The sequence below is a fragment of the Mytilus trossulus genome, chromosome 10, assembly GCF_036588685.1.
Source record: "Mytilus trossulus isolate FHL-02 chromosome 10, PNRI_Mtr1.1.1.hap1, whole genome shotgun sequence".
NCBI classification, from domain to species: domain Eukaryota; kingdom Metazoa; phylum Mollusca; class Bivalvia; order Mytilida; family Mytilidae; genus Mytilus; species Mytilus trossulus.
Genome location: NC_086382.1, coordinates 25,768,053 through 25,781,494, shown reverse-complemented (window position 1 = coordinate 25,781,494; position 13,442 = coordinate 25,768,053). Strand labels below are relative to the sequence as shown.

The 13,442-nt window shown below is 31.2% G+C and overlaps 1 protein-coding gene across 4 annotated transcripts; it reads left to right on the top strand.

Annotated features, from left to right (window-relative positions):
• Positions 1 to 1,285: 1,285 nt before the first annotated feature.
• Positions 1,286 to 12,531, top strand: LOC134687102 (GDP-L-fucose synthase-like). 4 transcript variants are annotated; one of them, XM_063547095.1, is made up of 9 exons: positions 1,286 to 1,406; positions 4,758 to 4,904; positions 5,477 to 5,591; positions 6,586 to 6,714; positions 7,687 to 7,760; positions 8,711 to 8,844; positions 9,259 to 9,390; positions 10,531 to 10,710; positions 11,291 to 12,531. In XM_063547095.1, exons 2-9 carry the CDS (start codon positions 4,768 to 4,770, stop codon positions 11,344 to 11,346), a joined length of 957 nt encoding a protein of 318 aa, XP_063403165.1. In that variant the 5' UTR covers positions 1,286 to 1,406; positions 4,758 to 4,767; the 3' UTR covers positions 11,347 to 12,531. The 4 variants fall into 4 exon arrangements, with proteins under 4 accessions (XP_063403165.1, XP_063403168.1, XP_063403166.1 ...); XM_063547096.1 differs by having other exon boundaries at positions 1,348 to 1,435; XM_063547097.1 differs by lacking the exon at positions 1,286 to 1,406 and adding an exon at positions 1,601 to 1,851.
• The last annotated feature ends 911 nt before the right edge of the window (positions 12,532 to 13,442 follow it).

The following is a 13,442-nucleotide window of genomic DNA, read 5'->3' as shown; positions in this document are numbered from 1 at the left end:
TTCTGATTATTTTTTTTTCGCTTCTGTCGTCTGAGATGCTTTTTTGTCTTACAACATTTCGAATGGATGTTGTACAGTAATGGGGGTTTCAAAACTCACACTTCATGTGACCGAACACTTATTCTTATACGAGTTATCTCCCCACGTCCGCTTTTTCTTGTTATCGCTATTATCTCTAAAACCGTAAAAGATTTTAGCAAACTGTTTTCACCAAATTGTTTATCTAGTCTTATAAATGATTTGGTTAATTGACATGAGTGAACGGAAGACATCTTATGGGAGTTATTTCCCTTCGAAAATTTAAGATAGGCGATTTGTTGGATAAATTCATACGTTATAAGTAGCAGAGGCCTACAGTCTTTTGATATGAAGTCCTTGGTCCATTTGAAGGAAATTGAGGTCAAGGTCAAAGGTCGAGGTCATGTAATAAATTTTGAACTTTGCTTGTTATCGTTTTTCCAAAGAAACTGTGACAGTAAATGATATGATGTGTTTGCCAAATAACTGTCTACAAAAAGGCGCAACTTCAACCTATTTAAGTCGAAGAGTTTTGGTAAACACTTATAGGAGTTTTCTCCCCTTTTGTATTTGAAATTAGTATTTCTCCACAACCATACAAGTCATTGACCTGGTTTCTTTTGATTTAAGATCAGGCTGACCTATGACCTCAAAATTGAGGTCAAGGTCAAAGGTCAATTAGACGTTCTAGATTTTGACCTTTGCTAAAAAATCTTTCTGGTTCATTATAAAACAATTAAGTCTTCTGCATAAACCTATTAATCTTTTTTTTTATATCAGTTTGTTTTACCACATTGCATCAACACGGAGTGACATTTTCGAACATCGTTTTTTTAAATTTCATTCTTATTATCGAGGTGGAAAGACCTTCAATTGTTCTCTGAAGAATTTGTTTTTAATTGTTCTTCATGTTCTTCTCATTATTCTCTATCATTTGTCTAATCAATTTGTCTTTTGTTTTGGTCAATCGTTTATTTTTTTAATTTTGATTTCAACAAAATGTATCGATGACAATTAAAATCTATTCAATGCATACTTTTAGTCTTAAAAAAACTTAATTTTTAGTATAAATTTACTTTGGGCCACTTCTTGGGGTTTGGATGGGGCCTTCAGAATAGAAGTTCAGTGCCAAATAGTGCCGAATAAAACCGTGATATTAATTATTCCGTATTAACTCCATGTTTCATTATGACAAAAGCCTTAATATTCGTTTGATTATAGAAGGTAAAAATATAAATCGAATCGTAATATAATCAGGTCTTTTCTGTCCACGTTTAATAGACATGTCTTTAGTGTAACCTGTTAATTGAAAAACCGGAAGCACCTGCTTGACAAAACCTGTTTCTTCACTTCCTACTGTATTTTCACGTGGCGTCCCTATCACCCAGGTAAATATACAGAACACAAATACAAACAAGTTAGTGATAACGAATTGTACTACTTCTTTTTCGTCTGTATGAAATAAAAAATAAACAGAGAGAAACCGTAAATTTGAAAATTTACAGTTTTGATTAGAATAAATTACTGTGTCCCGGCTTGGCTTTCGATACATGTACATGTACTTGGGCACACTGACACAGGATGAGGATCTTTATTTTAATCTGATTAAGGGGACTGTACTGCATCCTGTTAAATTGTTTTCTTAATCCAATACATAGATTGAATACTTGAACATAACATGGTTATCCCACCATATTAGAATTCTAAATATATAATTTATTATTTTGGACTTCATGCACAACACATTGTCATAATAACCAGACAGTTGAAAGTAACTGCTTAAGAGAAAGTAGAAGAAGAATCACCTTTTGGCTTAGCAATTCTTAAGTTGAGGTAAAATCTGCACAAACACACATATGATATGACACATACATGTACTATATATATATTTTCTGTCACATTACAGGGTAGCTGCGGTATCGTAGCTCTTTAGGTCCTTTTGTTATTTTTTTACTATCGGCAAATAGTAAAAAAATAACAAAAGGACCTAAAGAGCTACGATACCGCAGCTAATTACAGGGTGGGTCTCATTTGAAGTCTAAGCGTGATATAAATTGTCATTTTTTTGGTAAGTGTGACCTGTGAAAATCAAATACATTGTAATTGTGCCGTGAAAATAGGAAATGAAGCCTTGTGTGTGCAACCATACGCCTGAGGTGCAAACGTTCATGACAGTTAAAGTTTTATTCATTTAAAAACATTTGAGATTGATGAAAAATCCATATCATAGCTGTAATTGTTTTCAAACCTCAATTAAAGGTAGATAACTCCTGTTTTTAATAATTCTGGACAAAACTTTTTCGTAGTCACTAATCATTTGCTAATTCAAGAAATTCCTTTGTCTGCTTCTAAAACAGGATTATATGATAATCAAATTGAAAAACAAAATTATTTTGCAAACCAGCGCAATAAAAGATGGATATAAGGGAGCTACCATTTGATTTTAATGGGGGGCTGGGGGCTAGGATGAAAAACTGTGTCCTGCCTTTTTTTAGCTCACCTGGCCCAAAGGGCCAAGTGAGCTTTTCCCATCACTTTGCGTCCGGCGTCCGGCGTCGTTAACTTTTACAAAAATCTTCTCCTCTGAAACTACTGGGCCAAATCAAACCAAACTTGGCCACAATCATCATTGGGGTATCTAGTTCAAAAAATGTGTGGCGTGACCCGGTCAACCAACCAAGATGGCCGCCAGGGCTAAAAATAGAACATAGGGGTAAAATGCAGTTTTTGGCTTATAACTCAAAATCCAAAGCATTTAGAGCAAATCTGACATGGGGTAAATATGTTTATCAGGTCAAGATCTATCTGCCCTGAAATTTTCAGATGAATCGGTCAATCGGTTGTTGGGTTGCTGCCCCTGAATTGGTAATTTTAAGGAAATTTTGCTGTTTTTGGTTATTATCTTGAATATTATTATAGATAGAGATAAACTGTAAACAGCAATAATGTTCAGCAAAGTAAGATCTACAAATAAGTCAACATGATCAAAATGGTCAGTTGACCTGTTTAGGAGTTATTGCCCTTTATAGTAAATTTTAACCATTTTTCGTAAATTAAAGTAATCTTTTACAAAAATCTTCTCCTCTTAAACTACTGGGCCAAGTTAATCCAAACTTGGCCACAATCATCTTTGGGGTATCTAGTTTTAAAAATGTGTGGCGTGACCTGGTCAACCAACCAAGATGGCCGCCACGGCTAAAAATAGAACATAGGGGTAAAATGCAGTTTTTGGCTTATAACTCAAAAACCAAAACCTTTTGAGGACATTTGACATCAGATAAAAATGTTTATCAGGTCAAGATCTATCTGCCCTGAAATTTTCAGATGAATCAGTCAATTGGTTGTTGGGTTGCTGCTCCTGAATTGGTAATTTTAAGGAAATTTTGCTGTTTTTGGTTTTTATCTTGAATATTATTATAGATAGAGATAAACTGTAAACAGCAATAATGTTCAACAAAGTATTATCTACAAATAAGTCAACATGACCGAAATGGTCAGTTGACTCGTTTAGGAGTTATTGCCCTTTATAGTCAATTTTTAACCATTTTTTCGTAAATCTTAGTTATCTTTACAAAAATCTTCTCCTCTGAAACTACTGGGCCAAATTAATCCAAACTTGGCAACAATCATCTTTGGGGTATCTAGTTTAAAAAATGTGTGGCGTGACCAGGTCAACCAACCAAGATGGCCACAAAGGCTAAAAATAGAACATAGGGGTAAAATGCAGTTTTTGGCTTATAACTCAAAACCAAAGCATTTAGAGCAATCTGACTTGGGGTGAATTTGTTTATCAGATCAATATCTATCTGCCCTGTAATTGGAAGATGAATCTGACAACCTGTTGTTGGGTTGCTGCCCTGTGAACCGGTAATTTTAAGGAAATTTTGCTGTTTTTGGTTATTATCTTGAATATTATTATAGATAAAGATAAACTGTAAACAGCAATAATGTTCAGCAAAGTAGGATCTATAAATAAGTCAACATGACCGAAATGGTCAATTGACCCCCTAAGGAGTTATTGTCCTTTATAGTCAATTTTTAACAATTTTCATAAAATTTGTAAATTTTTAATTAACATTTCCACTGATACTACTGGGCCAATTTCATTATAGATAGAGATAATTGTAAGCAGCAAGACTGTTTAGTAAAGTAAGATTTAAAAACACATCACCATCAACAAAACACAATTTTGTCATGAATTCATCTGCTTCCTTTGTTTAATATTCACATATACCAAGGTGAGCGACACAGGCTCTTTAGAGCCTCTAGTTTTATTTGTAATCTCTGTCCTGCCTTTTTATTTTTCAGTCTATTCGGTCCTGACTTTTTTACAACAATTGTCATCCTGCCTTTTTTTTTTGCCAAGTTATTCATCCTGCCTTTTTTTTTACTCAAAATCCTGTCCTGCCTTTTTTTTCAAATTTCATCCTAGCCCCCCCTTAAAAATGAAATGGTAGCTCCCTAATCAATGCAAAGTCATGAAAGTTGACCAGTTTTCAAAGAAAAATGATAAATAGTTTAATTATTAACAAACAAAAATTCTGTGGAATGTGTATTTTAGTATTTAAAAATATTCTTTAAAAAAAGTTCTTTTAGATTCCAAAAAGCATGTTCATGACATATGTGGTATGATATTCATATACTTAAGTTATTCATTGTTATTCTGGTTTCAAATAATGATAAAATTGATCAGGTAAAAATGTCTTTTATATAAATGTCCCATCATTTTTCTTTTCCAGAAATTAAAAAATGGCAGAAAAGAAAGTTATCATGGTGACCGGTGGTACAGGTTTGGTTGGGAAAGCCATTGAGTTTATAGCCACTGGTGAAGAGAAAAACCCTAATGAGGAATGGCATTTCCTTTCCTCTAAAGATGGAGATTTGTCGTAAGTTTATTTGGCGAGAGAGTCCACTAAATTATACTAAGTCATGATATATACATGTAAGTGCACAATTCTAATGTTGTATGTTACAAATGTAAGTCTTATTTCAATGGTGACTAGGTGTACATATGGTCCTTTTGTAGGTAGAAAGAAAATGTGGATATCCTAAAGTGATCAGCAAAATAAATAAGTCATGTAATGCCTTTACATACATTTGTTTAGGTCAATATTTATTATTATTAACATTATTAGTTGACTGCATGTAGGAGTTCTTTCTCTTGATCATGTTGAATGAATAATGGGGCTGGGCCACCCCCCATTTTCTGTGAAAAGTTTGGGTGATTATATCAGGAATCACTGAAGCAGGACTGGGCAGGCCCTTCTAAGGCAGTGAGTGCCCCCCCCCCCCCCCCCCCACACACACACACACACTTATGAAAATACTCAAATGTACTGGAATGTCTAGAAAAGACCATCTTCTATTAGTACTGTTGTGCAAATTTTAGATACAATTTATACTTCAAAATACATTGTCATTACATTTTAAAAAAACCAACATTATTTTGTATTTTCAGTGATAGGGCAGCTACTGAAGCCATCTTTAAGAGAATCAAGCCAACCCATGTCATACATTTAGCTGCTATGGTTGGAGGATTGTTCAGAAATCTTAAATACAATCTTGACTTTTATGTAAGTTATTTATACCGACATGACAGAAATCACTTCATGCAGTGACATGATGTACAAAATGTATAAGGATTGTGAACGGTAATTTTTATTTTCTAAAGTTTAGTTTTAGCCATTTACTACTAACAGGCTATTATTTGAACTTGGAATTATTTTCAATTATGGAATTTGCATAATTTCTTGTGTTAGAATTTTTTAATAAACTCCCATGTTTTTTTGGTATTATGATATTTTAAGCGGTTAATAACACTTTCCGTACAATGTATATTGTTTAGATAGTGTTGTGTGCTGCACAGTACATTCTATTGAAAATAAACTGTTTTCTTTGTATTATAGAAAGTGTTGTGCACAGCACAGAACATTTCAGTACAGAATAAACATTGAATTTATCAAAAATTTCAATAACAAGAAATCAAGCAAATTCCATAATTAAAAATAATTCCAAGTTCAAATAATATAAGCCTGTTTACTGTTAATTCAGAAATTATTGCATGCATTTATAATCATAATCACAACAGTTTTTGAAGAAGAAAAAAGAAGTATTATTGCAATTTCAAGAAAAGCTGCACAAGTGCATATATAAAGATATATATATGTATCAGATATCAGAATGCAATCTCTTTCTACTGTGAAACACAACCAGTCACTTTATTGCAAAATTGATATAAACCTTGCAATAATTTCAGAATTTTCAGTACTTTATCCAAATATCTCAACTTTATAACATTAATCTCTAATTATGATTGGTAACTGTGGTTTTTACGCGTAAACATGAACCACAAATGCTCAACAAAGTATAATGCAGACCAGAAAAACGATAACATCAAATACCCACAAAAAAACAAATTGCCCTCAATCATTTGTCAATCAGTGAAAAAATAGATTAATCCACAGTATATCAATAATTGATATCCTCACGAGTTAACATGGTTAATGAATTGTTGAATTAAATTTTACCATTAATTCCACAATTTACATGTTTTTTTGTTTTTTTTAGAGAATTAATACCTTAATCAATGATAACGTTCTGAACATTAGCCACACGACTGGAGTTAAGAAAGTAGTATCCTGTCTGTCGACATGTATATTTCCTGATAAGACAACTTATCCTATAGACGAAACAATGGTAAGTAATCTGTATGTCCCGATAAAAGGGAGATAATACAAAAATAAGAAGAAGCTGTATGATTGCAGATGTGATTAATATCAACCAAATTTAAATGAAGTGGATGTAAGCAATTATAGACCAGGGTATGGCTTTCAACATTGAGAAAAACCTGTATTGTATATAGTTCACTGCTATTAAAGACCCCAACATGATACCTATAAAATAATTCAATCATATCAATTGAGAAAACTAATGACTTGATTTATAATTATAACAAAACAATTTAAAAAAAACAACAAATTTGACAGACATGAACTAACAACAACTACTGAACTACAGGCTTAGGACTTGGGACGGGCACCATAAGAATATGACAGGGTTAGAAGCAGCTGGTTATCATTGTTATCAGCATTTCTTTTTTCAAATAATCAATATCAGTATGGATCTTATTGTTGTGTACTGATTGTAATGATCAGCATATTTGGTTAATAAGTATAATAGGGAAATTGGTATATATTATTTTAAAGTATCGATATAACATGTATAAATTAGTTACAATCTAGAAAGAAATTTCAATTTTTTATGCCCCACCTACAATAGTAGAGGGGCATTATGTTTTCTGGTCTGTGCGTTTGTCTGTCCGTTCATTCAGGTTTAATAAAGTTTTATGTCAAGGTAGTTTTTGATGAAGTTGAAGTCCAATCAACTTCAAACTTAGTACACATGTTCCCTATGATATAATCTTTCTAATTTAATTACCAAATTAGACTTTTGACCCCAATTTCATGGTCCACTGAACATTGAAAATGATAATGGGAGTGGGATATCTGTGTACTATGAACACATTCTTGTTTCAGATAGTATCTGTTTGGGCTTCGCTGAAAGTTCAATTTATTTTGTATTTTTGTATTTTTTGTGGTGATGAACAGCCAAATATCATTGTATATATGCATTGTTAAGTAACTTCCAATTTTTTTAATTTAATTTAAGGTACACAGTGGTCCTCCACACGACTCTAACTTTGGATATTCCTATTCCAAAAGAATGATAGATATACAGAATAGGTATGAATCATATATATTAATAAATAATAAATATGAATTTTTTGTGTGTATGTTTTATAAAATAACAAGATTTCTCTATTTCATAAATATAAGAAGATGTGGTATGAGTGCCTATGAGACAATTCTAGACAATTCTCCATCCAAGTCACAATTTGTAAAAGTAAACCATTACAGGTGAAAGTGCAGTCTTTAACATGTAGCATTGGCTTACAACCAACATCAAGCTATAAACATGATAAAGGGCCCCAAAAATGACTAGTGTAAAACCATGCATTCAAACAGGAACATCAACTGCTTAATTTAGGTCAGTGACCGGAAATCTAATTACACATGTACATGTATTGTCAGATTAAATCCTCAATCTATTTAAATCCTGGAGGTCATGTTTTTACATATATGTGTATTAAATCAAGATAAATAATGAACTTTGAAAGCCTTTGTTAACCTTGGCACTGTAAATTTAGTTTGACTCAACCGATATTTCGTCTCTTCCAATTTTCGACTCATTAGGAGTCAAAATACATACATTTATATGGAACAAAGACCAAGTGAAAACTCATATATAGTCAAAATACATACATTTATATGGAACAAAATTTGGGACCAAGTGGAAACTTTGACTCATCCAAAATTTTGAGTCAACCAAGTTTGATACATCAAGAGTAAACTGTATACATATATATATATACATGATATATTTCTCAAGATTGTTTATTAAATAGGTTCACCAAAGAGATAAAAGACAATAAATCTTAAATTGTCATCATGAAGGAATCTTTACTACCATGGAAATCTAAGTGAGGTTTATAGAATGGGGCATATAAATGTTGTTCTAAAATATGAATAAAAGAGAATAATAGGCACTTTCTTTTAAAGAACTAAAAAGAATTTAAGAATATATAATTGCAGGTTCTCACACCTTAACCTTCTGCCATGTCTTTTTTTTTCAGAGCTTACAACAAGCAGCATGGTTGTCAGTTTACTTCAGTAGTACCTACCAATGTCTACGGACCACATGACAATTTCAACTTGGAAGATGGTCATGTGCTACCAGGATTGATTCATAAGATTTATATGGCTAAAAGTATGTCACAGTTTGTCTATTTAGTAATACATTACATGTATATACCAGTATGTCATAATAAGTTCACAATCTAGTATGATGTTGTTCATGATAACAAAACATTGTCTGTATCAATTTTAAAACACCAGATGCCAGTTTACAATTATTGATTGGCATCAGTGATGCTCAAGGCAAAAACCTAATACACATGTTAAAGTTATGCTTTCCCTGGAATTATATATTTGCCATTAGGACCATTGCTGATATATTATTTCTACTGTAAATACAAGTTTTATTTTATGGGTAATAATCAACCAGTCAATTTAGAAGTCTTTTGGACTTTTAGCTGTTTGTATTTAAGTAGCTGGTCTCTTTAAGGTTACACAAGAATGATATAAAAAATATGTATTTTATGTAAATATTTTTTTTCTCCAGAGAACAACACCCCCTTTACTGTATGGGGGACAGGATCTCCTAGGAGACAGTTTATTTACTCCAGAGATTTAGCAAGACTGATGATCTGGGTTCTTAGAAATTATCAAGAAATAGATCCAATTATTTTATCAGGTAAAGAACTGTCATAAGATGAGTTTGACCTCTTAGTAGAATATTTACTAAGAATAAGGTGATTATTTTATTGTCCAAAAATCAAAAGTGTTGCAGATTCATTTATTTGTGTTGTTGTCAATATTTTTCTGTCAGACAAAAAAAAATGTATTTCAAGAGCATGTCAGTTAGTTATTTTATACTTTGCTCCTATCAAAATATGACTATTTCATTGATTTAAAAAAAAAATGTTGTTTTCCCCTTACAGCTGAAATCCACTTTAATAAATTGAGATTCTTCGATACTGAATACACAGTGAACTATAAATAACATAACTGGCCATGTAGTGAACCTGACTTGTTTTGATACTACATTGCTATTAAATAATGTAAAACCAGAAATTAATGGGAATAATGCTATTCAGTAAGATGTAATAATAAGAACCCTCATTCTGATATCTAATACAACAGTATGTGTTGAAGACCGTACTGTGCCCTATAATTGTATACTTTTAAAAATTGTGACTAGATTGGAGAGTTGTCTCATTGGCACTCAAACCACATCTTCTTATATCTATATATCTGAATACTGATCTACATGACATCCCAATAATCAATCTAACATTTTTGTCCATTCTTCAAAATAATAGGTAATTTCAATGTTTTAAAAAAAATTGGATATATCAATCATTTTGTCATTGGTTGTTTTATTCATTGTGCAGAATGTTGTAAACCAGCACCGGCTGTTGTTTTGGTGTCTGTGCAATATTTCATGATATATTTTCCCAGAATGCAGTAGTGTTTTGAAATGGCAAACTGTACATTATGTTCCATTACATGTATGTTAAAAACTTATAACCTCTGTTTGGCTAGTCAGATTAGTTAAAGCTTCTATTCCAACACTCATGGTTCATTTAAGTACTAACAATTAAGAAATTATTGCAAGGTTTTAATTAATGTGATTATGCTACTGGGTGAGTATTGCAATAATATTAAAGAACTGGCAACAGAAACAAAGACCTAGTTGCAGATTTTTTTTTCAAAAATCCTTATGATTAATTACACTCAAACTTTTGTCCATTCTTGACAATAGCAATAATGAATGGACATAATAATTTCTTACATTACATATTTTATATAATAATGAAATATTTATTTACAGTTGGGGAGGAAGATGAAGTCAGTATAAAAGAGGCAGCAGAGGCAGTAATCAAGGCCATGGATTTCAAGGGAGAGGTTGTTTACGACACGTCCAAATCTGATGGACAATTCAAGAAAACCGCCAGCAATGGTAAACTGAGGAAATACCGACCTGACTTTAACTTTGTTCCATTCGATCAAGGTAATACATTAAATATGTTTCACTGAAAGTTACTGCTTGGCCTTGCATTTATTAAAAATTCAATATTTGCCTAAAATAAATCTCGACAAAAATTGTTATGTACTTTTACAATAATTATTCAGTTTATGATTCTGACAGGTTGCACCATGAGCCCCACCCACCTCATAAAAATAAAAAAAAGCAATTATAAGGTAAATTACAGTAAAAAAAATCTAATATGGTCGTATAACTCTTAATTCTCATGTGCACCTTGGAATTCCACGTATGATAATAAATGCCAATATGGAATATTCATTACCTGACTGAAAACAACTTTAAGCTTTTTGAAGGGGTTTTGAGGATGCATCAGACTGAACAAATCTATTCTAGATTATTACTGTACGGAACATGACAAATTAAACAATGCTTAACTTTTTTTTATGCACAAATAAGCACATGAAAACAATTCCCAAAGGCTTAAGTGATTTCATAGAATTGGAAAAAACTTTACATACCCGTTTAAAAATACTTGTGCAATAAATTGTAATTGTTTTGTTACTTTGTTGACCCATTCATTCATTTGTGTTCTTTTATATTTCAGCTGTAAAGGAGTCATGTGATTGGTTTATGGCAAACTTTGAAACGTGCAGAAAATAAACTTATTAGGAACAAGTCTAGATAGGGAAATCCATTAATCATGTGGGACAATCAATAGGATTTTGTATCAAATTGCATCTATTTCTCCATTTGTTTAGTATGACTGGCATTTGTATTGATAGATGTGTTCAATCTGTTATACTGAAAATTTTATATTTGACTTTTTGTTGAGGATTCTTATGTTATATTTTTGTACTTACTGTTATTTATACAAGTCCAGCATAAAAAAGTGCTTGTGTGAATTTATTTTTATACCAGGGTTTGAAAAACCAAAGTATTTTTTTTCTCAGCAATAGCACAACACAGGTTACCTATTTATTTGACAAAATCCAAATTAGAAGAATACACAATTGCTGTTGAAACTTTATTACTTGTTAGAGAAAAAGGCAAACTTTTAAATTATGATTTTAAAAAGGTAATTTGAGAAAAAATAAGGGGGAGGATAATTTGTCAAGAAATCTCAACAAAAATCTCATCAGTACATTCCATGTTCGCTTTTTCATTTTTAACACATTTGAAATGAGCTGCTTTCACAATTCATTTGCAAGGGGAAGACTTACCTGATTTAGAAAATGAAACAATATCTACTTCAGAAATTTAATTTCAATACTATTTACCATGTTCACCTTCTGATATAAATTTTGAAAGAAAAACAAGTTAAACTCCAATATTTTTCTTCATATGTCACAAGTTTTGATACTTTTTATTTAGATAAACACATGTATTATTTCAAAATACACAATCAGTTTACGTCTTCAACTGGCTGTTTTCTGCTCTTTGGTCATGGTCATGTTTTCTCTTTGACACATTCCCCATTCCCATTCTCTGGTCGTGTTTTCTCTTTGACACATTCCCCATTCCCATTCTCAAATTTATTTCATGTGTAGTAAATAGTAAAACAAATGCCCATTTCAGGGGGAAAAATATGTAAACATGTCTTTAAATGCAATAGAACAAAACATTTATTAGCAATAGTGCTTCAATACTTCATATTGTTATTCTGCTTTGGGCAGTGCCATAAGATATTTTTTTACAAATGCATAATATATTTATTTGTTAGATTTTTGATTTTGAGTTATTTGTTTCTATGATAACACATGAAGATGGACAATAGAATAGAAACTCTGTTCATATGCTTTAGGTCTCTGATAGTTTCATGTTCATTAATTTTCAGAAAAAAATCATGGTTCTTATGATTTAGTACAAAAATTGCTGTTCAAATGCCTGCTTTGTCATGGTTGTGTAGATTTTGATAAAAAAAAACAACAACAAATGTTTAAATTGATCACTGTGTTATTTACTTATTCATCGTCTATTTCTAAGCAAAGATCTGTTTTTTGTTGTTGTGTAAATTGCCAGTTATAATGGTATTTTCAAAGTTATTAACACTATTTTTTGTCTGCATTTTAAAATAAAAGATATTATTGTCTTTCAAGATAGGTTTTGTCTAGTTCTATTCTAATATCCAATCAAAATGATTTTTTTTTTATATATACCTATATTATTTTCATATTCTTTTTTTGTTCTTTTTTATTTCACACTTTTAAAATAACAGTTATTCAGAAAAAAATATGTACACATTTTGGTTAGAATTTGAAGATGATAAAATATAGGGTTGCAGAATGATTCTTTTCAAAGCAAATCAGTAAAATAAAAAAATGATTCATGTATAATTTTTTACTATTAATTTAATCTAAAAATTAAAGAATATTTAAAACTAATGAAAAATCAGTAAATACAGATGGAAGGTTGGATACTGCATTTGTTCATGTATATATTTGGGTCAATATTTATTATACATATAATGGTAAAATTTGTGTCAAAACATGTGACAATTTCAGTTATGTGTCATTTATGTCTTCAATTGACAGAATTTTTTGTTTTTTTTATGTATATAAAAACTTAAATATGTTTGGATAACTTTTTTACACTGTCAAGATCGCTTTTTTTATTTCATTTAATAAAGAATTAACACTATCATAGTTAATAATTTTTGCTGGACCTGTTCGAAACCCCATACACGGTAGGTGCCCTTCAGACTTTGAATCTGAATTTGACTAGCATTGTATGTTTTTCCACAGTATTCTGATAATTCA

Coding starts and splice junctions, on each gene's coding strand:
- LOC134687102 (XM_063547095.1), top strand. CDS start 4,768: ATGGCAGAAAAGAAAGTTATCATGGTGACCGGTGGTACAGGTTTGGTT. Junction 5,592..6,585: donor AATACAATCTTGACTTTTAT/GTAAGTTATTTA, acceptor TGTTTTTTTTAG/AGAATTAATACCTTAATCAA. Junction 9,391..10,530: donor AGATCCAATTATTTTATCAG/GTAAAGAACTGT, acceptor ATTTATTTACAG/TTGGGGAGGAAGATGAAGTC.